The 26,246-nt window shown below is 38.0% G+C and overlaps 1 protein-coding gene across 1 annotated transcript; it reads right to left on the bottom strand.

Annotated features, from left to right (window-relative positions):
• On the bottom strand, positions 1–26,246 carry LOC143635572 (uncharacterized). Its single transcript, XM_077103368.1, has 61 exons — positions 26,112–26,246; positions 25,675–25,756; positions 25,510–25,613; positions 24,923–25,018; positions 24,805–24,852; positions 24,605–24,655; positions 24,246–24,349; positions 24,044–24,161; positions 22,351–22,452; positions 22,011–22,208; positions 21,501–21,658; positions 21,191–21,349; positions 20,964–21,056; positions 20,466–20,817; positions 19,371–19,484; positions 19,144–19,239; positions 18,999–19,066; positions 17,964–18,087; positions 17,690–17,899; positions 17,381–17,605; positions 17,180–17,289; positions 16,915–17,011; positions 16,476–16,574; positions 16,247–16,387; positions 16,064–16,132; positions 15,187–15,573; positions 14,825–15,112; positions 14,611–14,742; positions 14,415–14,528; positions 14,016–14,200; positions 13,195–13,300; positions 12,974–13,117; positions 12,359–12,634; positions 11,629–12,276; positions 11,056–11,271; positions 10,027–10,130; positions 9,636–9,931; positions 9,462–9,546; positions 8,611–9,300; positions 8,202–8,520; positions 7,976–8,134; positions 7,723–7,886; positions 7,451–7,631; positions 7,082–7,351; positions 6,793–6,993; positions 6,575–6,629; positions 6,179–6,309; positions 5,590–6,078; positions 4,752–5,522; positions 4,575–4,651; positions 3,804–4,227; positions 3,641–3,727; positions 3,359–3,514; positions 3,067–3,251; positions 2,439–2,969; positions 2,193–2,370; positions 1,946–2,088; positions 1,738–1,864; positions 923–1,660; positions 556–843; positions 1–478 (listed from the first exon to the last, which is right to left on the bottom strand). Exons 1-61 carry the CDS (start codon positions 26,124–26,126, stop codon positions 335–337), a joined length of 12,522 nt encoding a protein of 4,173 aa, XP_076959483.1. The 5' UTR covers positions 26,127–26,246; the 3' UTR covers positions 1–334.

Here is a 26,246-nt window from a genome sequence, read left to right as displayed (position 1 = left end):
GGAGTTTATAAATCTACATTATATCCTATATTTGCATCTATTCTATTATATGCAAATCAACTCTATGCTCGCTCTCCTTCCACCTATAGAAAATTCAAACACAAACGTTTTCCTCTTAACCAGCCGTGTGCCCTCTATATACGCCCGCGCTCTTCTCATCACACACTAGCTCGAGATCTAGGACGGAAATCATGTAGATGGATAACCTTTGTTAGTGTTTTTTTACAAACGTACAAGCAAATCAAACATCATGTTCATATCCTATCTGAACAACTAACAACTGTATAAGGAAGCTTAATATATATACCCTTCACATTGAGCTTTGTCTATTATATTATTGATCACCATTGCTGCTCCCAAAAACCGAATCTGGAGGAAGTAGCGCCTGTATCTGCTGTGAAGTCCATGGACTTTCCTTTAGAAAACCTGCTTCAGCAGTCGCCGAGTATGGCCTTTTCACTTTACTTTTATGCATTTCCTGAATGAAACCAACCAGCCAAAGTCAACGATGAATGCAAATTTGCAGGCATTGTTCGATGAGTGAGTAATACCTACCTTCAAGTCTTTTGGAGCATATGTAGTCATTGCTTGCACAATGGAAGTGTAAACCTGGATAGCCTGTTTGGTATCACGGTGACATTTGATAACGTGAGTGTGATCATTGTTCTCGGATGATGATTTAGACTTCAAGTATAGAATAACTTTGGATGGAGGTGCATTCGGGTGATCTTTCTTCCCGGTAGTTAGTTCCATGGTAGCGAGGTCCTCCCACAGAACATCCCACAGCACCATGCACGGATCTCTAGCTGGATTGAACTTCTTCTGTGTCATAATGTTGGACGTCTGCAGCACCGCATACATATTCACGTTAATACATATACTTCTCTTCTTTTTTCAATAAAAATAAAAATGGAAGACGTACCTGTAGGAGTATAACTCTTCGATGTGTGACAACAAGGATCTTGTCTTTACGTAGCGAGAAGTGGTCTTCGTAAGCATCAGATAATGCAAACTTTCCACGGACTTTAAATAGATCCACCTGTAGAAAGAAGGAGCCTGATTCCGCAAGCTGAAGTATGACCTGTCCCTGTGCCCTGTAGTCATCATACGGTCTGAGTAAATTATCACCACTGATAACTCTGGGGAGTCTTCTGCGCAGAAGGAGGTCTTCAGAAGTGATAGCAGCAGCAATCTTCATCCTCATTGCATTTGCACCTTCGGTTGTCTTTGATAACAAATCAAGAACACCGCTCACTGGTTGCGCAGCTGCACCTATTATCCCTTTACCAACACCTGAAACAAAACCCTCTACACCGGATGCCTTTGCGCCTTCCAATGGCTTTGTTACTATGCCCATCATTCCTCTAATTAGGCCCTTGGCCAGTGCTCCTCCACCTTCTCTTATCACATCTCCAAAATCTTCAACACCTTTATTTTCCTGTCTCTGCCGACTCTGAATAAACTTCTTGTCCATTGATAAGGCAGCAACACCTTTGCTCATATGCCCAAACGCACTGCTTGCATTTCCCAGTATATCCACACCAGAAAGCAGCTGAAGAGGCCGACTAAGAACATCCTTTGTTATATTTGAGATGGCACTTGTTGTAAGAACGCTTTGTCGCATCGACAAGTTTTCAATGAATTTCTGACTTACCCGCACCTGTCATGACAACATACATCATGTAAATTCGGACTTCACTGTAGCCGAATAAATCACTTACTGAGTTTGATACTTACAGGCATATTTTCCGTGTTCCCTAGAGCTGTCATCAAGGATGACCAAAAACCAAGTACACCCACAGGGCGCTGAGTTGGTGACATGGCCATGGATAACTTAAATCGGAACTCAGAGATGTTAAGAACACTGCAATCACCAAAAAGGTATAATAAAGTTGTTATTAGGCACAAGTTCAAGAGTCCTGAAATAAGGGTGGGTCCAACATACCCAATTTCAATGATAGGGTCCACCGAAACAGCGGTTGTTTGGGCATCACTGAATCGACTAAAATCAATCTGCTGAATCATACCATGAAGTCGCCAAATAACTGGTTCATGGATACTTACCAAGAAGGCAGAGTTTTCAGGTCCCTGTCAAATAAAAGAAAAGGAAAAAGAAAAAAAAAGAATATTTTATTAAAGAAGCATGATTAAAAAGCTTTTACTGGTTAAAAATATATATACTCGCTACTCACTTGCAAACCAATATAAGGATAAACACAAAAATCTAGTGATCCATCAGATTGCTTGGTCAGAGAAAATTTCAATATGTAATCTGCTTCTAGTCCAATTCTTTGTGGCCTAAAGAGAACAGGCATTGTTGTCAAAGGCAGCTGATTGTCGACTTGAATCCCCCTCATTCTTAATTTGGTCCTATGAAACACACATAAATCAGGATAATATTAGCAAAAATGGAGTTTGAAGTGCCAGGAAGACATTACCTACTAATTCCAGATCCCAATCCAGTTGAATGTGACAAAAGAAGGTTCTGCACTGACAAGTAAAGTATCTCTTCTGGTGTATGGTCAATAATGGACAATCCAAGCTCAGTGAGCTCAAGCGTAAGATGAAGTTCACAATCCGATGAAACTGATGGTTGGGAATCATTCCTTTGTGATGAGGATGAGGCTGATATATTTCTCTTCGCATTTGTTGTGGTATCATTGTTCTCAGGCATAAGGTCCCTCAACATAACAACATTCATCTTCTCTTCTTTCACTATAGTAACACGCACTGCTTTTGTAGTTCCCCCATCCATCTGAACAGGTTGATAATCCCGAATCTCATCGATATTGTACTTCGCTGAATCTTTGGTGCCGGCACCATCCACCAGAATTTCCAGGATTCTTTGCCTACCAAGGTCTTCCCATGAAAACGGAGCACTTGAGCATGGAAGAAGACAACGCCATGAATCATCACCACCGCCCACTTGCCGAAAACGAAAGGGTAAAAACATACTATGATTTTCAATCCTGCAAGACATTCACTCAGTTTTTTTTTTCCTTTTTTAAAACTTGCAAGAAAACTGAACATGAATTAAAATCTTAAGAACAGATGGGAAAAGGTAACCTGTACTGGCTTGAAAATGAATTGGGTCGAAAGATGACGTCAAAGCATGAGCTTTCGGTTCCACTCCTTACTTCAACCTTCATATACAACAGTTGGCCAGTAGTTTCATTTCTCAAGATAACACGCATCCAACCTTCATTTGCAACGGTAAATGGCGTACTCCAATGGTATCCATTGATCTTTAACTACAGCAGAGATAGATTTCAACCAGGAAAAAAAGTTTAAGTATAATAAGACCTATCAAGCAGTAGTATTTACAAAGAGAAAGGAAATAAGGTTATCCTAGCCAGACCTTTAGCAGTTCCACTTTGGCAGATGTCTGCCATTTAAAATGGTAGGGAGCATCGGTAGGATGAATCCATACTAGTGACCGGGTATCACACTGCTGCAGACATATACTAAAGCCAGCCCTATTATAAAACAAGGTGTGTGGCTTAAAATGGACAACCTGCATGAAATTATTTGACTTAAGTACCTATGTAGGTATGAACAAGAATAAAGAAGAGAATGACACACACATAAGATTCAGCCCAAAAACATTAACAAATTTAATCTACAAGGGCTTGAATTTTACCTTCGTCCTGTCTGATGTCATGTGGAGTAGAGCTGAAAGATTGTAGTAAGTTCCATCTGAACAAAAAGCTTTGACATCCACTCTTTGCTGTATATGGGAGAATAGAAGGTGAGTTGTTAGCAACAAGGGAATAGTATATCGAGTTAAAATGTCTCCTTCTGACCTTCTTTTCCAAGTCAAGAAGTGATAGTCCAGCACTAAAATTCTCAGAATGCTGAGTAGCAACAGCTAAACCCACACGAGGTGAAAGACATGCATCATTTCGTGTTGAAAAAAGATTAGTGCCCCCTTGTCCAGTATAATCCTGTGGAGAAAACATGCTGGGAGTAGGACTAGTGTCCTCTATTGCTTCTAGAACTTGGATATTCCTCCTTGCAGGAGGATTCTTAGAGCCTGAGGATTTTCCAGATTTTGCAGCTTTTGAAGAATCTGCCACATCCTCATTATCTAAAGGTTCAATTTCTACCACTCTATACGTAAGTGGTACAGAGCAGTCATTACTAATCCAATAAGGGACAAAAAATCTTATGGTATTAGGGGAGGCTGCAGATGCTCCCATGTCCCGTTCAATGCTCACACGCAATCTTCTGCATATTCAAAATTAATATATCTCAGTTAATTGCCTTTTTATAAAGTTGAACAACCAAAATCTCAATGAGCCTCAGGGGGAGAAGTTGCTGATTATGAAGAGAATAGTGAAAATAGATTTACTAAAACTATTAGAGTTGAGCCATAGTAAATACACTCATTAGCCCAAGAAATAACAGTCTGTCTGCTTTTGAAGAAAAATGTAATATATTGAGGAGATAATACAAGTAAAGGTTGGAAGAAGCATTACACGGGAATATCAATGACCTTGCCTCTTGGCAATATAAACTGGGCACTAAACACTATGGGAAAAAAAGAAGAGAGTGAATATACAAGTAGTACAAACCTTCGTTTATGCTGATGGATCATCCAAAATGAAGAAGCATGATTATTAGATGTAATATCCAAGACAGGAACAGGGTCCTGCTTTTAAAAAAGAGAGTAAGAGAAGAACTGTTACATATTTAAATATCTCTGACTGAAAGTATACAGAATCTTGAAATGATAACATTTACAGGCATACCTTTTCCAACATCCATCCACCTTGTAGAGACAATGAAAGATACAGAGGACTACGAACATCAGCAAAATATATGGGTACAACACCACGAGATGATATAAGGCCATGCTGCCTCTCAGTTGTACTTCCATTGTTCAACTTTTCCCATATTGTAAACCGAGCAGGACAAGGAAGTCGATTTTCCAACTTCAAAGGAGCATTGACCGATATTTTCCAATCATAAACAGGGGAATTCAGCTCTGTCTGAAGAACTGATGCGTCTGTACCAACACTGAGCCAAAATTGCTTTGTTGAGTCGGTTGTTGGGCAACACCAAAGCGTGTCATTTTTTTCAAGCTCATTTAACATGAAAAAAGAGGTTGATATCTTTTTCCCCTGGTCATTTGTCCCAACAGGGGAGGCGGAAACTAAGCCAACAGGACAACCCCAATTGTTATGAGCAGAAGGGCGAATCTGTAAACAACTATCAGAATCCCTGGACATGGAACGCCACGGTAGTACAAAAGAAGAACCAGGTTCTAACACATGGATTTCAGAAGCGCCAGTGTTTGGTGTGTGTTGGTCAGTAAGTTTTTGCCTTGTACGGATCCAACGTCTACGGCGTACATTGTGTTGAGCCGATTTTGAAGAGTTTTGAGGAGCTGGAGGCCATTTTAGAGTTTGATAATCCCTCCCATATGCCCATCCATCCACGTCAACAGGACCAGATTTATCTATCATCCAAGCTGAAGTCGTCCATGTCCATCCCGGTGGAAGTGGTGGTTCATAGAAATCCTGTTACACCAAACATGAATAACACTACTGATAAGAAAAAAAAATTGTGGATTAAAGAAACACCTACATTAGATGAATATGAAAAGCTTCGGTTGCTCCAACGTCCTGGATCATTCCCACGGAAATTAGAACGTTTATTGCCCCAACCTAAGATGGAACTATGTCTTTGGTTCTCAAAGATCTCTTCTACAGCAATATTGACACTACCAACTGCCTGAGAAGGCTTGTGACTCCTAGAGATATTTATATCCAATTTAACATCTAATTCGTTTGCCATGGTTGCAAGACCCCTCAGAATTGCATGCTTCTTTCCATCTTTCATGACTACTTCCATGGCGATGAAATCTTTATCCATCTTTTTTGTGATGACAGAGAGTGGAAGAAAGGACCTAAAACCCTCCCATACACCTTCACGGCCAAGTCCCACCGAAAACCCCACATCATCTTTATCCTGCTCCAACGTATTTTGGAGGTTTGAAACTGCTTTCATTTCATAATAGGACGTAGAAGCTACAAGACATCCTTGAAAGGGCAACTCATCATCCTTTTGTTGACCCTAACATCACGATTTACAATTAAAAGACGTACATAGAAGATATATATTATAAAATCATTTATTGAACAAGAATAATAATGAAAAGAAAAAAGTTACTAACCCTCCTCATTAGAAGGTGTGTAACATTTTCCTGACCATGAGACGCTTGTTGCAATATTTTAGCTGAGGCCACCTTTCTTAAGGGAGTCGTACCATGTCCAACTGAAATTGTCGTAGCACCCACAACTTCACCTGATCTCAACACAAAACCCAAGATAAGCTCAAACGTACAGAAGAATTCCATTTACAGGCCTTGAGTTTTTAATACGTATCACACTGCGGCAGTATTTGACGTTCATAACTTCATATAGATATAATAAAATTTTATATGCACCGAAAGTATACCATACAGGTACCTCATGGAAAAATGATAACGGAACGAACAACTGGGTCATTAATGTTATACAGTAACAATATTCATTGTAGCTCGACTACTTGTTTATCAATTTTAGTTTACCTTTTCCTGCTTTTGCAGCAAGATTAGTCACCTCAACCTCCAACCTAGCCGACCCCTGAAACACCAAATAATACATATTTTCTAAGATCATACCATTAAAGAGTTCTGTAAAAGCACACAAACAACAGTGCAGGTATCACAGTTAGAAGGAACTGCAAACAGAGGATGATCATCAATGTCTAATAAAGGTTTAGCTAGATATCTAGACGTTGACATACCTTGCGAGGAACTTCAAAAATAAAAAGTTCATTCCATATGGCACTGCCAAGATCATTACTTAAAGAAATGAAGGGCTTCACGCATCTGGTCCTTGCACTCTGAGGAAACAGCCTCTGTTGACTTGCCTCCTGACTCTCAACAACAAGCCGGAGTGCACAGAAGAAGCTATTACTATTTCCATCATCAACAATTGGTAGATCCTTAAGAAAACAGATGAAACCATTAGCAACCATGTAGTATTAACACATAGCTCACGTCATGCATGCATTATGTCAATAAATATACAACCTTGGCTTCAACTATCTGCACAGAAATATAACAGCGCCCCTCCCTTGAATCATCAACGGAGTTTAATCGATCTGAGTGTCTTGAAGGTGGAATCCACACGGAGGCACTATCATCATTCTTAAGAAGGTTAACTACACTAGAGCTTTGTTCAAACTTTTTCACGTATATATCACATCCAAGCCTGTTCTCTATGGTCACAGTCTGGTAATCGTCTACATCCAATGCAGAAAATATTGAACCATCTTCACCAATGTTGTGGCTGCTAGCTTCCTGCCAAGTATTGATGAAAACAAGACACAAACAAACATCAATTTATGTGTAACTGAAACACCAAATATTGTGAAGATAATATATCCAATCCCACTAGACCTCATCTGATTTGATTGCCTTTTGCTCGAGTTCTCTCAGTCTTCTCCAAGAAGAGATGGCTTCCGCAAATGTGTCGATATTTGCAGTACTAACATTTATGTTAAGGATACTCGTAGCTGCAATCCGTGCTCTTTTTCCAAGTCTTGATGGAGATTGATCATTGGTATCATACGTTTCAAACCTTCAAAAGCAAAAATGGAAGTAAATGAAAGGCAGGCACACTTTGCCAAAAAGGCATAAAAATAAATAAACAGTTGTAGGTAAGTTAATACTTGAATATTCCATCAAATGGCTCCACCAATGGTTCCCAGGAGTCTAGGAACGAGTTAAATGTTGATGCAGCAATCGAAGAGATCAGCACAGCATTCATAGAATCCATTCCACCATGAGTTGCAAGCTTGATATTTGTGACAGTAACATCAAAAAATGGTGTCATCTGAAATGAATCCGAGATACGCATATGCAATGTGAGCGAATTAAGTTGTATAATTTTGTTCATCATCAACAAGAAAAGTATATAGATACCATTCCACACAGGCTGTCTAAAATGGTCACGGAGAAGCATTTCAATTTTACTTCTGCCATTATGTTGTCCCGTGTCTTTGGTTCCACAGAATCACCAATAGTGAAGGCCAGCCGGCTGGAAGGCTTCTTCAGATCAGAGCGGGCGAGAAAAGTGCAAGCCTAAAAGTAGCCATAGAAAAATGCATGAACAGCCTTATAATCATAGATTCTATTTTCTGTAATATACCTGATTATCCACTTTCCAGATACTCCAACATTGAGATGCTTTCGAACTTGAATTTTTTGATATTGGCATATCAGAAATATCAGCTTGGCTAACAAGATCCATCCTCGGACAGCAAACCAAATTCAAATTTGGCATCTCGTCTACTCGAGTAACTATGCATCCCATAGAAGCATAACCTGGGGGTGCAATTGGGTACCAAAAGAAGGCGTCGTCTGCACCTTTGATGATGATATTAGCAACTTTAGTGAACTGAACAGGATTTGCAGAGATGTCAGGGTTGTCAGCCTTAAAAATAATTCCCAAGGCAGGTGGCTCCAAACTACAAAGGTGATTAAAGATGATTAACATTTAAGAAAAATACTAAGATGGTCAGCAAACAGAGGCAAGTTTAGAGAGAGAGAGATCTAACCCTTCAGTTATGCAGTCACCAATAACCTTAAAACCAGGTCGTGGTATAGGTCGCCATACAGAGACTGGTCTGCGGATATCATTACCCTTGTCCCACCAGATCCTCTGAAAACTTGGAGTTGACATGTAACAACTAGGTTTTGAAATTGATCTGGGAACATCAGACCCTGGTGATGAACTTGAACCCTGGTAACTGCTTCGTTGACTAGTACGCTCACGGTCAACACTTGCAACAGACCTTGATTCTCTTGCAGATAGGCGATGCCAGCTTGAGTTCAAAAGAAGAAGATGATTGAGATCATAGCATATGTCCTGCGGAGGACAGCTAACAGAAGGATGTGCATAGAATGATCCAAGCAGGTTATCAAGTCTCCAAATGCTAAATCCTGATGGGTATGCGTTATTTGAGGAAGCATTGAACATGCATGCCGAGTATGCTGTGGATGTTGCCAGATCAGCTCTTATACAGTAGACAGTATGATTTGGTGGGGGTTGGTTTCCAATATGTGCAACACACCCTAACGCCAAGTATCCTGGGGGTGGAATAGGTGTCCACAGAGAACAATCAGGGTCCACTCTTTCAGTTTGATGGATGTCGGAGAATAAACCAACAAGCTTGAAGCCAAGAGGCTTTCGTACACGTCCATATGTATTACTTACCGCCATAACAGCTTGTGAAGGAGGAATGGACCTATATTGAAAACATAGCAAGGGCAAATGTATTACAACAATAAAAAACTCAGCCATATGATGGAAGAACTGTAATATCATAAACCATAGCCTTACACAATAGATGTATCTGCTTAGAAAATAAAAGTAACAAGTTGAAAAAAATCGGATTAAACGTTAAACCTGGAAGTCACACAATCTCCCAATATGACATAATTTTGGGGAGCTCGAGGTCTCCAGAATGTAATTGCATTATGATGTCCCTTTGCTGCATAAGAACTCGTTCTTGTTAAGATATTGAAATAAGTGCAAATAAAGAAACGGGTGGGTTGCCAGTAAAATGAAAAGTAGGGAAACCTTTTGGATACACCCAAATTTGATCGTAGTTAGTACAAGGAGACAGGGGATCAGCACTCTGAAAGTGTAATGCTGCAACTGCCTGACTATGTAGATTAAGAATAAGGGAGATAGCACTCAAAGACAAATGAACATATATATCAGAAGACATTAACGATATATTTGTTTTATCCTTCACAGAAGTATATCCTGCAGAGATATCCACTGGATCAAGAATTCTAAGACCAGAACCAGCCTCCACAGTTAGATCTTTGAGCAGAGCTCGAACCCATGTATCGTTTTCTTTTGACGCAAACCTATTAAGATTGAACAATTCATAAGTGAAAACCTCAAGAGATGTATATGAACAAATACATAGAATAAGTATCGGTTCAATAAAAAGCAGTCATACATGAAGCTCAAATCCATTCTTGCACGGAGAAGCTTTTCATAGTGGTAGGAACCATCAATGGATGTTCTGCTGCTATCATAAAAAGTGAACTCAGGAGACACCACCTGTCGCATCAGTACATGAAACCACGTAAGGCATTGAGAGAGACTTTTGAATATAAAGGTTTTACATTAGGCAGGATCCAGGAACAAAACAGAAGAATACAAAATACAACTTTAAAACAGTTGATAAAGAAAGTACATTATAAAGCTATGAACTGAGTTTCCTAAGCAAATGCAATTGTTGTTTTAATCAGAACACAGGAGTTCGTTATACATCAGGCAGGACCATATAGAAGCAGTGAGCCAGTATATGGCCAACTAAGTTATAAAATCATTTAGATCACTTTGATGCCAAAACGTTACTTTGGTTTTCTACCACTGCAAAAATATTATTCCCACTTCCCAGTAAGAAGGATAGAATTTCTCTCCTACACATGCTGCCATCTCACAGACCAAGGCACACAGCATACGTTATGTATCTTGAAGCAATAATGGCAATAAGAATTATAATTAGATCCGTACAGGTAAGAGATTGACTTAGGTATTTACTGTAAACCCACCTATAATGGCTATGGCTCCTATAGAAACGCTGGATTTTTTTATGAACTGCCATTTGCTTTCTCTAAAGGAGAGATTTTTCTAACCAGTGAAGTCAATGAGCTTGACATACAAAACACTCCTACAATCATGACAGCACCACAAAGTGTACATATAGCAAAATGGTGTAATGCATATAAGTTTTAATAATGCAACACCCAGCAGTGGCAACTACTGAAATTTAGATAATGTAGTTGCAGAACAAAATATTTTGATAATATTGCAAGACACGGACAGACTCATACTTAACTTCACAAGCACTAAAGTTCCAAAAATAGTGTATTCACCAATGAATAGATGTATTCATTCATAAATAGGATATACAGATATGATGCGTGCATGAAAAAACAAAACACTATCAAACACATCTGGAACCGTTATGATGGCATACCTGGGCCTCAAAACTTAGACTTGGTTTAGATGAATCAGTTTGATCGATACCAGAAGTTGGTGGTGAATATAACGCTTCTTCAGCTTTATCCAGACTCTTTCCTTTACTGATTGCAGAAAAGTTGTCCTGCGCCACAACTTCTACACCATCTTCATTTGACACTGAGAAACTGCTATCATTACTCAAGTATGCGTAATCCGTCAAGAGGAAACCATTCTGACAAAAACAATTATTATCAGATAACATTGAACATTAACTCTTGTAAAGTTGGGAATCATATTCTAATTTAGCACTTCGAGTACAGATATGCTGGACTCAGAATTAGTTTTCAAATATGACAAATGTAGTGCACTAGTGTGTCCCCAAACTTGGTACATATATAGGTCTATTTCCTAGTAGAATGTGGATTATGCAACCACTTTTGACATATTTGAAATGAAGTTGGACAGGTGTGATATCCAATATATTTAACAATCCCTTAGGTTACTTATTTTCAACATCACCACAGTGCATAAGCATCCAACACATGTACCTCTAGATAATAATAAGATTGGAGGGCCGTAATGTCATTACCTTAATCTTCACATTTACAAACCGCAGTCTTTTACCCCTTCCAATAACAATAATTGGTCGAAACTCCGAAGATTGCGATTGCTCAAGACCCTCATCCAAGATTATAGTTTTCCCACAGCCATCATAAGTATATTCATCGACTCCTGCTGCATCTACAACCAGCTTTCGATTTGGTGACAGGCGGACCTCATCCTCAGTCTGTCTGTACAATGCATCAGAGAGTACTATAGTGTCGGTTTTACCGATTGGATCATTATCAGGATCCATCACCTCTTCCTTGCCAGTTATTGCACCCAGAGACGGCACAAAAAACTCACCAACTGCAAGAAGGAAATCTGGAACAACAAGAACTCGAGGCAGCTGAATCCGAACCACAAACAATTGGGATGATGAACGCCATCTGAGATCCATCAATAACATGGTTGAGTGTGGGGTGTCCACATTGGACATGGTTACAGCTCTTAAAAGCCCCCCTCCGCCTTTACTGGAAGAATCTTGTTTCAGCACATCTGTGCTTGTCCCGAGCATTAGTCGCATTTCAGGTCTGGTATCAGGACGTGCATCCAAAATTGAAAATCGAGGAATGGTGACATATAGATCCATTTCGGAAAAAGAAGTCATTCGGTATGAAAGCCACATGCCCTCCAGCTGAGACGACAAGAATGAGCATCTTTAGAAAGACCGAAAACATATGCAAAGGGAAATCTGTTAATCTCTACTCTTTACTTACCGTAATATTTGCTAGAGGTAAATCCTCCTGAATGCCATTGCAGAGTTCTAGCAACGCATAATCAAGTTCAACTGCCATAATGTTAACTGTATGGGATAAGAAAACTTGGCTAGTCATGTTAACCTTATCAGCAAGCATCCGCATCGTATCTGTTGAACCGGAGTTGGTAGTACGAAAATTAGGAGGGAGATTAGCTTCTTCACTCAAGTTCATGGTCACGCAGCTAGAAATTACACTATATTCTTTGTCAGACACCACAGCGTGCAACGACCCTATCTATTTTCAAAGACAGATTAATAATAAGTTTGTGGGTTTGACCATATTAGGATATAAAAACAGAAATAGAGAGTAAATTCATTTTTATAATATTTACTAAAAAAATCCAGAAAAGTTGCTTCTTAGGATCAATCCCTTGAAAAAAGGTGGTTTGTAATGCTTCTTACCAAGTTCACTTTAATGTGTATGCAGTAACAAGAAGCATATTTATGATAGCTAATTCAGAGAACAAGCCAACCCCCAACAATGTGTCAAATTATAGCTTTTCTTAAGCACTTCGTAGTACAGAAGCAAGTGAAACCAGTAAGATAAAGTTGTAAAACATATCAAAGCCCACACCTTAACTTCCAAAGCATAATTTGGAACTTTGCGAAAAATATCTCTTAAACTGCGCCTCACAAAAATATGAATTTCACGGCCTTCTCGTATCATTGGTTTCCCTAAAACGCCATTCACTCCAACGGCCATATTGATTTTAAATATCTGTAGCAGTACCCAACACCTTAGTTTCATGTTATATTCCATTAGTGCCATACAAGAAAACAAATCCAAGAAAATACCTGTGCGTGAAGAATGTCAAGATGGACAGCTGATGGATCATCTACAGGTCCATGCCAACTAACTTCATTTGTCACACGCAAACAGCCTAGATCAAGTTGCAAGAAACTGCATCCATGATAGAACAACTATCAACAACACTAAAACATTTTCACAACACATGAAAACAAAATCATACAAAAACAATCCAGCAGCACAAATATGTTTTGCTATGTCAGATAAGAACAGTAAGTTACATGGCTAATAAATTTGTGCAACTGAAGAAGTGTATGAAAAATTTTCAGACAAAGAGAAAGTTGCTAAAAATGATATTCAGAAAGAAAGACAGGCATCATTGATGGACACCATTCGAATCTAGCTTGAAGAATAACTCAACAAACAAATGGTAAAAGTTGTATATCTTTGTAATGCCACAATAAAAAACCAAATTACTAGTTCTGACTAAAGGAATTAATAAACCCAAAAGCTCAACTATTTAATTACTGACTACTGATTCCATTTTTAAAAGAGATACAAGAAGATTATGTAATATGACACAGCATATTAAAGCTTTTTGTAAACTAGTGTATTTGCTAGTAGGAAAAACAAGCAAGAAAAAAGAGAGGGCAGAATCACAATGTTCGCCAAACACAATACAGCTAGTTCTTTGACACCACTAGACTTAAAAAGGTTTAAGATATTGAAATTAATAGGAAAGAGGATGACTGAGAGACAAATCAGTCCAGCATCATTGTCTTAGCATAGACTTTATTGTTTCAAAATCAGCAACAGATCAAACTATGTGCATCTAAATGAACAAACAACAGCTGAAAAAAGTACTAACTCTTTGCTGGAGGAATTACGAGGTACTACTATTATCGGGGTCTCTAAAGAGAGGTCCAACTTCAGTGCAGCAGATCCATCCATCTCATACTTCTGAATCAACCATTCAAAACCTCCAACTTTGTCCACAAACTTGATCGCTTCTTCTGTATTGGGAGCTGCCAGGCCCACAAAATATTCAGAGATCTGCAACATGAATTTCGTTATGGATATACAATATGAACACACAGTACTTGACTACAAAGCCTATAAAGAAGTCATCTATGACGGATATCGAATGGCACTGAAGTCTATCAACCATCAATGTCATGAAAATCAAGATCTATGTCAAAAAAATCCTGCATTGCGACTAAAGAGCTTAGTCATTTAATTGAGATGAACAAAGTAAGTCCAAACTAACCTCTTGAATGAACCTGTTGAGAAAAACAATACGAACAGCAGAAAGCTTGCCACTCAAGCTATAATTATATCCTTCGTAGTCATCATCATCAGGACTGTAGGACTTAAATTTAAACTGAAATATATAGAAAGATCAAGGTACACTAACAAAAATCAGTAAACTTAGTATATATAACATCAACTAGAAAAGGCTATACCTGAATGAGAGAATCGGCCCCCAGATCACGTATGTCACAAAACCATCCCCAACAATGATCTGTTCCCAGTGAAAGATCACAGAACCTAAAGTTCCCTAGTGTACCTTCAACAGATATAGAACCAGGGTGAACCTAAGACAATAAGCATTAGTTGACCCATGGATTAGTTTTTCTACAGAAAGAGCAAATGCTCCCTTAATGAACAGAAATTCACCTTAAGATCCAACATAAAGCTTTCTTGCACAAGCATTGCAAGCTGAGAGCCATCCTCTTTGTTAAGAAAGACAGCGACACTGTCAACATTCATGTTCAAGGAAAATACAACTCGAACTTTCCCATGTCCCAATAATCCTTTGACTTCAGCTTCTTCACCCTTGTCTTTCTGCGCCTCCTCATTATTTGATGCCCCGCTTGCATTGCCAAGATCAATTCCCAGACTAATCAAAGCAACAATAGTGGGGCGGTGGCAGAAAAATTCCAACTTCGACATGCGGATGCTCATCTGGAGGCAATAAAGAAACTCATTGATGATAGGATTCTACATTATTTTCATTAATAAGTGCCTTGATCGTTTACCTGAGTATCTATACCATCATAATCAGGAGACTGGGGAGTCCGTCTCACAAAGGTTAGTGATACGAAATCAGAGTCATCAATGCCTTCTGCCTCAAAAAATATATCTCCAGAATTACCTCTTGCTTTTCCAATATCATTCAAAGCTTCAGCAGCATCAGGCAATGACGTGAAATCTGTCAAGGCATCAGTGAAGGTATCATCCTCCTCGGTCATGCTTTCCACCTGAGGATTTCCAAGACTTGTAGGATCAAGAGACTGGTACTTCTCCACAACAGAGCAAGCTAAATACTTTGGGCCCGTTGATGAATTCTGAAGTTCATCTTTAATTTTCAACAGGTGCAAATTCGTCCTCACTGTTAGATCCCCTTCATAAGACGCAACATACACCTGCAGTATATAGTAGTCACAAATCACCATACATGCACTAAAAATGGTTGTATAAATCGCGCCTAGGCGCCGAGTACTCAACGAGTAATACCCGCCTAGGCCGAGTTCTCAGTGAGTCATCGCTGAGTACTCTCCAACTAAGGCCGAGTACTCACCGACTAAAGCCGAGTACTCCCAACTCCCCAGCCGGCCGCCTAGGCCGAGTTCTGGTGGTCAAATTCTATATGCATGCCTAACCCTCATATCAGATTGGTTGAACTAATTTTAAGTTTCTGGTTATTTGCCAAAATCACACTAAAAAAAGGGAAAAGGAATATTGCAACTGCTATATTTCTCACTTTCAACTTATAATTTCAAGCCCATAACACGAGAGGCAGGTTTGGTGGTTTGTAAACTAGGTGCATCATACCCTCCCCAGACCCTACCAGTAGCTTTGCTATTTGCAGGATTTACTGGTACGGTTGTTGTATAACACGAGAGGCATACGAACCTTTCCTCCAACAGCAAGAACCTCAAGAATATGAACCTCCACAGTATCATCGTGCACCTCTGTTCCCACCTGCAAGAATGACCAGTATTTGTACACAACAATTTTAAGATTATATTAGAAAATGGCAATAAAATGCCATAGTACCTATTGAGCATTTAGTATAATATGAAAACAACATCTAACCTTCCCATATATTAGTAACTTTGTTTCCACCAAAGTTCCATTGACAATGATATCAGCTATCTTCATATTCGTAGAGCGAGGTTCATTTAGTTCTGCAATAGCATCACTTTCCATTCCAAGTATATCAACTGATGAAGTAGCCTATACCATGTGCATGAAAAAATCATAGCTTCTATCAAAACCAGATGCTAACAAACTAATCAACTTTACTAAGAATGCAGTATCATACAGAGGCTCGGTAGGTTGCTTGTACAAGTCCTCTAATCCAACTAGCCTTCTCCTTCTCATTCTGGAACTTGACAACCAACGTGCTAGAACACTCTAATGCCTTCAAAAGGTGGCACACAGACATAACATAAGATTAACATCACACTCATAATGTTATTGTGTATACAAATATCAAAATAACATAAATGCAGATAATTCACCATTCTAAAAAGCCAGGATTTGGGGCTTTTAGAAAACTGCTTTTTAACCCTTTCAAAAAGCTAAAATAAAAGGGGTATTTGTGATTGCCAAACACCTTTTAACTTATTGGCTTTTTGAAAAAGCGAATGAGTCAATAAGGTGTTTTCAAACCCAATCCCAAACATGCTCTGATAACACACAAGTGCTAGCTTTTTGTGCAACCAAGGAAACTAACAAAGCAAACTGCAAACACCATTTACCTTCTGGATGTCCATGCCTCTAATACACACAGCAATACAAGAAGAAGAACCACCAATATTGTTTGAAGGTACTTCATATACTTGTTTTCCAGCCATGCTGCAGCATGCAGTTTAGAAACAATATTAGTCCACACTCTATAAGAAAACACACACCAAAGATGATGAAATGTAAGATATATCCTTATTTGCAAAAAAAAAGAAACAAAAGGGGGGGGGGGCTGCAGCAATGCTCGAAACTTAAAAGATAGAAGAAAAACATGTGCACCTGATATACCGCTGATAGTTCTGGGATGTAGAAGATTCCAACAGATAAAGATACAGCCCAGACAAAACAAGATACGAGGGCTGCCATGAAGCAACTGAATAGCCAATCCCCTGAGTCAAACAGTAGTAAGTACATATATATTTGTATACATCAGCTTGACAAACATATATCAGTTTCTGAAAGAAAAATAAAAAAGCATACCCTCCAAACAAGTATTTGAGCCTCAGTTGCAAGATCAAGGGAACTCCATGGGGCATGTTCAGCTTTATAATCTTCTACAAGCTTTGTGCCACTTTCTATAGTACCAGACAGTATGTCCAAGAGTTCCATAATCCGGCTGACTCTAGACGGTGAAAGGTGAATAGCAAGTGTAGGAACTTGGACTGAGACACGTGTTGACGGATGGCTTGGATGAGGTACTTTAATCTTCAGTTAGAAAAAGAAATTTATAAGTCAGTGGGGTATTTCACTAGTAAAAATTGAGAATCAATGAGATTGAGGTAATTGTACCTGATTAACTATAACAACAATCCCACACCTATCAACAAGAGAATATATATGACGCGCAGGATATGCTGAAAGCTGGCTACTATGACTTGGAGATTCCAGGTCACATGTCTGAATGTGATAACTACCATCAGTAAAGAAAGCAGCTATATCCCTTCCAGATATACAAAAACGAGAATACAAATTTTGTCCTTGATTATCATGATGGCCCTCCTGCAACCCAAAAAAATGTTAATCTTCAAGTGACATTATAAAAATACAATAAGTAGTAACATACCTCTGTTCGCAATGTAAAATTACCAAAGTCCAAAAGAAAATGACTATCATACTCTTCTGATGAGACACTTGTTCTTATAGGAATTCTAATTTTTGGAGCATCAAGATCAATATCAAGGGCAAATCTGCGAAAATGAGGGCATGATACAATTAATAAATACTACCATTTTACATAACAAATGGATAGAGGATGGAATATTCTATGGAGCAGTTACTTTAAGTCTTATAAGATGCCATGGACCATGCTACTATAAACCTTGTGCAGTGCCATTACTGAAAAGGACATTCATGAAAGGGAGAAAAACGGTGTATGGAACATCATAGGCACTGACTTTATAGAAATACATCTACTTGAGTTTCAAAACCACATACAATCCAAGCCACAGAAGTCCATATCAACTGGTCTTTGGCCAGTCCTTTTTTATGGAAACTGATTTTCATTGTAAGCCTTGTCTCATTGTAATATGGTCTACGTTGCTGCCTAATACTTCTGAAAACATTTGTAATTGAAAGGCAAGAGTATTTCTGAATACATTTCTTAGTTAATTATTAAAATTGATTTTGGTAAATTTAACAAATGAAGGGCTTGCTAGTTACTCGCTTGAATATTATTCCATGTTCTAAAAGTTTAGATATCATAACTAGAATTGCAGAGTGGCTTTAGCAATTAAGTATGTCCAAATTAAACGTAGAAAAATGCAAATGAGGACTGATCCAATCATCTGTAAATATGATGCCTTGAGTTTCTTAGTGATAGAATGCCTAAAAGATATTTGCTTTCCAAAAGTGATGCTATGAAAGGACCAAGCAGTAACACAATACATGAAAAACAGAGCCACTGATGGTGTCAACTTCTAGAGCAACGACTACGACCACGCAAGAGAAACTATGTGTGTAGTGCATTTACAAATTAAATAAGCCCGTTGAAATCAGTTTATCGAAACTGAATGAGACAGATCAATAACATGATGCTGTGAGATAAACAAAGATGGGAAAAATTTATCCTCATAAAAGTACAAATGAAATAAGTGCAAACCTGCTTTGTTCCTCCAACACTGTTTGAAATTGCTCATGAGCTCGACGAGTCGCCTGTTCTATTGTATTCTGTAATTGTTTAAAAATTTATAAGACTTTAATTTCTCAAGGATATAACTAATAGATTTTGGATCACCTAATTGTACCTGCAAAGCAGCTGCTGTTTCAAAAGCAACTGTAGGGCTAACAGAATTGCTTCTCTTAAGAAATTCCAGAAAGCGGTTATAACTTTCCATCAAGACCTATACATCAGTTGCAATAACATAAAATTTTAGCAACCCTCAATATGATTGCAGACAATAGTAATTTTATCCTTTACGGTTTACCACATACAAATTATATTAATATACAAAATTAAATAAAAAATAATCACCGTGACATGGCAAGAAGATATTGTTGCTGAAAGCCTCCAATCTAGATTCTCTCCAACAGGTGAATATACGAAACTAGCACCCAATGCATTCGCCTTCTGTTGACTGGAGACACTCTGCAAATGGAAGATATTTCATAAAATAAAAAGAAGAATAAAAAGATGATGCATATGCATTCATCCTCACACGAAAACTTATAAAAAACATGTACATGATTTGCATAAATGAAGATAAGAGGGGAAAGTTAAATGTAATATTTATAGTAGTGTGATGTCGGTGTATGAAAACAGTCAGCAATCCTACACTAGTCAAGAAATTCTCGTTGATTAGAAGTTTCGTGCTAAACACACACTAAAGAATGAGTGACAACTAAAGTTTCCCAAAAGAGTAATAAGAAGAGAATGACAAATTTTGTCCTTTGAACATAGCAAATTTATGAATCGGGTCCTTTAAAAAGTATGATTTCACTTGTCCTTTTAATGACAAAATGTCTCGCCTTTAGTCCTTTAAATGACAAGATGTTTCAAAAGGTTGGAGTTCGGAAAGTATATCACTGAGCAACAGTAGCCGGAGGCATATCAATGGGAGTGGAAGAACACTGCCGTCAAAATGAGAACATGTCAAGAGGTGGGTTACAAGGGTCTTGCCGGATTTTGTCGTCAGATTTGGTGGTTGCAGATGGTGGCAATGGTGGCTGAAGTGGTGGTGTGGTGGTTGAAAGGTGGAAGAAGGGTCTTGTTAGTGGAGATGTAGATGAAAAATCTGATGATAATTGTGGATGGACCAACAATAATTTAATAGTTGTTTTTAATTGTAAGTAAATGTGTAATTACCATTTCACCCTGACATGTCTGAGACATGTTTCAACTGAACTGAGAAAACGGATGGCCATTAGTGTAAAGGATTAAAAGCGAGACATTTTGTCATTTAAAGGACAACGCCACTGCGAGTGAAAGTAAACTTTTCAAAGGACCCGATTCATAAATTGACTAAGTTTAAAGAACAAAATTTGTAATTTTGTCAAATAAGAAACAAAAAATTCTCTACAAAATCCAAATTGAATTGAGCTAAAGAAAACATTGGTATTCAAAACAAACCTCACAAAGTGAGCCTTCAGGGGCAGACAATCCATAGAACTTCAATGTCACATCACAATAAATGCTTTTATGTTTTAACTTTGCTGAGACTTGAAGTTGTTCAAATCTACCACATCCAATTTCAGTTCCATTTATATTGATAATCCTAGCAGCAGCTTGACGAATGGACACAATCACCATTCGCTGTGTCATATTTTGCAAGTCTTTTCCAGACTGTGATGTCAAGTCCTCATCTTGCTGGAAACTCAACAAATTATTGAGTGACTGCCATTCTTCTTTACTCAATCCGTCCACGACAGTTTGGGATCCCTCCGGAGCATCTTGCTCTAAGGTACCAGTTGGAGCAGAAAGCCTGAATTCAAGGAAAGAGTGTGTTACCATTGCTAACTAATTCACAATGCACTACTATAAATTTATCATTAAAAAACAGCTGCAAACATTATGACAAAAAAGAGGGAAGTGAAGAAGAAACTTCCAGAAATAGAAACATTAACCCACCACCCAAATGAAAACCAACTATTCTGTTTAAGCATCCTCTGCTCAGCTTTTTCCTTTGATTTTACAGATTCAACTTTCGCATGTGCAAGGAACCTGAAAGATCAACACAAATTATCCAAAACAGATTCAAACTATTAAATATACACATGTTTATGAAATAACCATAAAAAAGATGGCATGGAACGCAATACTAAAGCCATTGACAGCATAGCAACCAGGACACATACCTCCATAGAAGAATTACTTTTGGATCAAGATCTCTCTCAATACTTCTAATTTCAGAATTATTGAAACCTGGCATCTCCTGCAGTGAACAAACATAGAGCTGGATATATCTTCTACGAAGAAGACTGAAGCGACGAATTTGGGCCCAAGATAACCTATAGCTGAATTTAACAAGCATAAACACACTATTAGCATCAAACATACAGCAAGCAGATCATTTAACAAGCATTTAATGGTAGAATAATCTAAACCATTTTTTTCCTAAAATTAAAGGTCAAAATCATCTATCAATCTTCAAATCATATGTGTTACCACATTTTCTTCTGCTGCAATACAGCTTGAACAGCATAATTCCACCACAGTTTCGCATTCTCAGTAACCGACACCACAGGCCTCAAATGTGACACCTCAACATAAGACTTGTACCTTGATATGACCTCAAGGAGTCGAATCCAGTCATAATACTGAGCCTGTAAAACAATTTATACTCAATCACTCGTAATACTTAGTCGGATAAACATGGAGGAGAAAACCAGGGAGAAAGATGATTCGAAGAGGGTTGCCCTCTTAGATATTAATGGCAAGAAGTGATTGCATAACCAAAATTTTGGATAGCAATTTATAGCAATGGGCAATGATGTATTATGCGGACAATAGATTTTTTTTTGGTTAAGCAGAAAAGAAAAAATCAAAAAGCAAGAAAGAAATTGCACTCACAAAACTCATTTAAGAGGAGGAAACAGACGTAAGAATATGAATTTTTTATGACAAAAAAACTAGAAAGACCATGCACAACTCCATTAGAAAGTCAAGTATTGTTACCTCTGTTAGCGTCAAAGAAACGTCACCAAGGGTAAGATGGGCCTCCTCGAAAGGCATTTCGGGATCAGTTCTCTCAGATTTCCCCAGACGGTGATACTTAAGAACACCATTGATTGGTGAAACTAAATAATTGCGATCTCGAGCCCATTCAGAAATTCCATGACCCTCGGCAGGTTCGTTTATTCCATCTTCAAATATCTAAAATTTGTTAAAAACAAAGTTTTAGAAATCTAGCATATGCCAAGGTAGGGGTACTTACGTTACTACCATCTAACAAAGAGTTATATCATATTTCTTGAAACGTGTGGAGCCCACTGATGGCAAAGTTTAAGGACCATACCTCAACCCAATCCATAGGACTGAGATCTTCCCATTTTTTATCCATGTTCCAAGGAGGTCGGTTGAAATCATGATACATAGCCAGCCTTTCAAGTTGCAATGACTACAGGAAAAAGAAAAAAAACAAAAGTTAAGATGTCAGAACAGAATTGGCATTTATGGTTCTGCATTAAAAAGCAAAATCTAACATGACCAGGACATAAACAGATCCACAGAGTTAAGAACTGCTTTTAGGTTCCTATATATGTGTCAATAACTGCAAATTTCTACCCTTACATGGAAGAAAAGGTGTGAAAAGCGACAACACAATAATGGTCATCAACATTAAAGCTACTAACATCAGTTTCCTGCTGGTAACTTTGACTACCAGTTCACTTTCACTTAATTGAAACATTGACGTATGTAAGATTTAAACTAATGCATATATAACTGACAACACGCTATATTTGGTCCAGGTAAAAAGATGAATACCACTGAAGTAAAAGTATGAAGCTCATACTGCATATATAAACCCATTTCCAAAGAGATGTGTTAAGAAAAGATATACTAAATTAATATTAGATAAGATACGGGCACCACAAGTTGGCTGACAAAGATTTAAAGCAAGTTGTCAGACAGTATTTCGAGTTGCATTTGTCTAATCCATTTCCTTCCCTATATATAATATGTGCATATAAAGAGAAAAGAGATGAGTTAACGAGAAAGATGTAGTCTTATATCTCCTTCGTTTAACGGACCAATGGGGCTTTCACCCCACTGGTCTCGTATTCTCATGTGCGTTTATCTGTGAAATCAGTTTCTGGTTATGAGATTTGTTCAAAGGTAAAATCAGTTTGTTACATGGTAACGCGGCCATGAGCCGCCATCTGTCTTCCTCTGTCGTCGTAGTGTGCTCCCAATCACTTCCGTGTACTCGGGATTTTGATTTTGAGCATTTCGGTTCTGCATAAGATTTCTGGCTAGATTTGTGTTCCGATAATCAGATTTTTGAAACCTAGAATACTTTCTAAGTACATCAGATTTTTGACTCTGAACATCAGATTCCTAATCCACTGCTAGTCTATACAAGATTTCTGATTCTGTTCTAATCTGTTGCTGGTTCGCGCATATGGTCCGACTGCTGGTCCTCGTTGCTGGTCAACATCTGAGTTGACTTCTATAAAAAAAAAGTCTGATTTCACTTTTGTTCTGACTTTCTGGATCTGATTTCCCGTTTGTTAAGAAGTTTTTTTCTTTCTGACACTGGTCCTTGTACATACCATATCTTTATCCAGATTCTCTGGCCAAGTCCAGACTTTCTGGTCCATTAATTTTCAGTTAAACTCCAGCTCTCTGGTCCGTTAATTTAAGTTAAATTACAAATTCTCTGGTCCGTTATTTTCTAATTTCTGATAAAATTCTGGTTTCACTTCTGCTTTTGAAGTTCTGGTTGACTTCTGGTTAATACCTTGTCTGACCTTCTTACTATACCAGTTTGTGTGTGTTAATCTGTGATATAAGTTTCTGTTTATGTGATATCAGTTTCTGGTTTCTGGTAAAGTGACAGATAGGCCAAACAGTACTTCAATATACTCGAGTTTTAGATGAGAGTAATAAACAGAGCTAGCAAACACCCAACAAACCAAAAAACTAACAAGCTCTAAGTTACGATTATGTTCTAGTGAGAGCAGCATTTAACAGAATGATAAACTGACCTTTCGCAATTTATCTAAAGCACCACTGGTGTCGAATGTTTCATTCCCCTTCTCGTCCACTGTAAAAGCAGCAAGCTTTGCCAGAGTAACACCAACAGCAAAAGGATGTCCTGTATTGCTGAACATCCAAAACTTTTTCTAATCAAAACAAACATGGGACAAAAAAGGTTTCATTAAATTCAACATATGGACATACACCAACCTGATAGAATCCTCATATCTGATATGGACATTTCCAATTGAGATCTTCAGGTTTCCTATAATTGTACCAATCAAAGAACCAAGCCACGAATTTCCAACAGCTGACTGAAAAAAAAAACAAAAAATGTCATCCTCAAGAAACAACAGAAGCAATGCCGGCATTTACTGTGTGGTGAAGGTATTTCTGGTACTTCTATATACATACATATAGAGAGAAGGAGAGGGAGAGATTGAAAGATAGATGTGTGTAAAGAAAGAGAAGGGTTGTGAAAGAAATTATCAAGCTACTAATGTAAAGAGGCTAGCTGTTGCGCAATATAGATAATAATGCACTGTCACGAATAAAACTTATGCACATACGTTTCCGAGCTTTGACTTTGATATAGCATCAAGAGTTGCTGACTCGGCTTCCTGCAACACAGTAATCATTCAGCAAAAATTAATCTTTTAGAAATTGCTCAGAGTTCACAAGAAATAAGTATACAAACTTAAGTCACACGGAAGTTAGCTAGAGACAACATAGACATAAGCAATCTCAAGAAAGAAAAGCAATATACTACCTCAATCTGTTGAAGTTTCGCTTCAAATATCTTTTCACGCTCCTCAGGCTGCAAAATATATAAATAAATACTCAAATGAATGATTTTACATTGCAAGCATAGAAAACATGTTTCTTACCGTAAGAGACCTTCCATCAGAAGCAGGATGAGCAAGAATGAACACACGATCTATAAGAACTATCACAGGCTCTTTGCCAAGACCTTTCCAAGGAACCTGTTTTTGTGTTGAAGCAATAGAAACCGATAAACTTATCAGAACTTATATTGATGATATGCAATCAGTAAAATTAGGCTTTTGTTGCTGGCATATCAGTAAAAGTTAGGCTTTCGTTTCTGTTAGGTTTCTATTCTATGTTCCCTCGCGTGCTCTTTGATCCTATGATAAAATATATAGATAAAACTTCTGCATCTCTAATTACATAAAAGCAGAGTCAATGCTACTGGTTCACTTGCAGGGCAAGGCCACAGCCACAAAAAAAAATGTTTCCTGTGATTTTGTGTTAACAATTGTAGCTAGAAATTTGTGCCAAACAGAAAATGGCAGGTTCTTAATATCATAAGAAAAGTTAATTAGAGTGGAAGAAAGAAAAGGTAGAACGCAAAGTAAGACGCAAAAATCATCAAGAAAGTAAAAGAAAAGTGTGGGGAAAAAGAAGCAGAAGTTGACAAGAGAAGCATATCAACAACTGGAGTGTAAGGAAGTACCTTCAATGTTATACTACCAACAAAACCAGCTTTTACAGTAACGGGGAGTTTTAAAGAATTGAGTGCCTCTGCCTTCAACTTCAAGTCTTTGAGTACCACATCACCTGAACATACATGATTACATATATATCCACACAGCAAGAAAATGAATATTAACGAACTTACCTTTCCATACACTGATTCTTAGAGCCTCTGCAGAAAGGCCATGAACATATTCACCAAGATACCTTCGAAGCAAATGCAATACCTTGAGGGATAAACAAATCACATTAACAAAGACTTTGAGCTAATAAAGATGAACATAAACAGGGTTGGCTGAATGCTAAATGTTTTGGATGAGTTAAAAAGCAAGTGTGTGTGTGTTAAGTTAATAATAATAACAATAAAGGGTTAGGAACAGGTTGAGGAGGATGAATATGTAATGGTGTTTTGAATGTATGAGTGAATAAGCAAAATAATGAGTGATGTTAAGAAAGAATAAAAGCTAAAAATGCAATAAGTAAGTAATAATGAATATCCATGTGCAGTAATAATAAATTGAATGTATGTATGATGAATCAATGAGTAAAATCAAGTGATAGAAAGGAATAGTAATAGCTTACATGTGCTTCAAACATGACTGACTTGACAGACGAAGAGGTTAGGGCACGAAGGAGGAGAATGATTTACTCGAGCATCTCATCGCATCAATCAGTAGAAGAAGAAGTAAATCGCTGCTGCTGCTGCTGATAAGAAGA

This window comes from Bidens hawaiensis, unplaced genomic scaffold (genome assembly GCF_021521415.1).
Source record: "Bidens hawaiensis isolate Kalapana, Puna unplaced genomic scaffold, B.hawaiensis_p1.1 tig00007577_1, whole genome shotgun sequence".
NCBI lineage: Eukaryota > Viridiplantae > Streptophyta > Magnoliopsida > Asterales > Asteraceae > Bidens > Bidens hawaiensis.
Note: the sequence above shows the minus strand (reverse complement) of the source record. Positions and strands in the feature narration are given on the sequence as shown.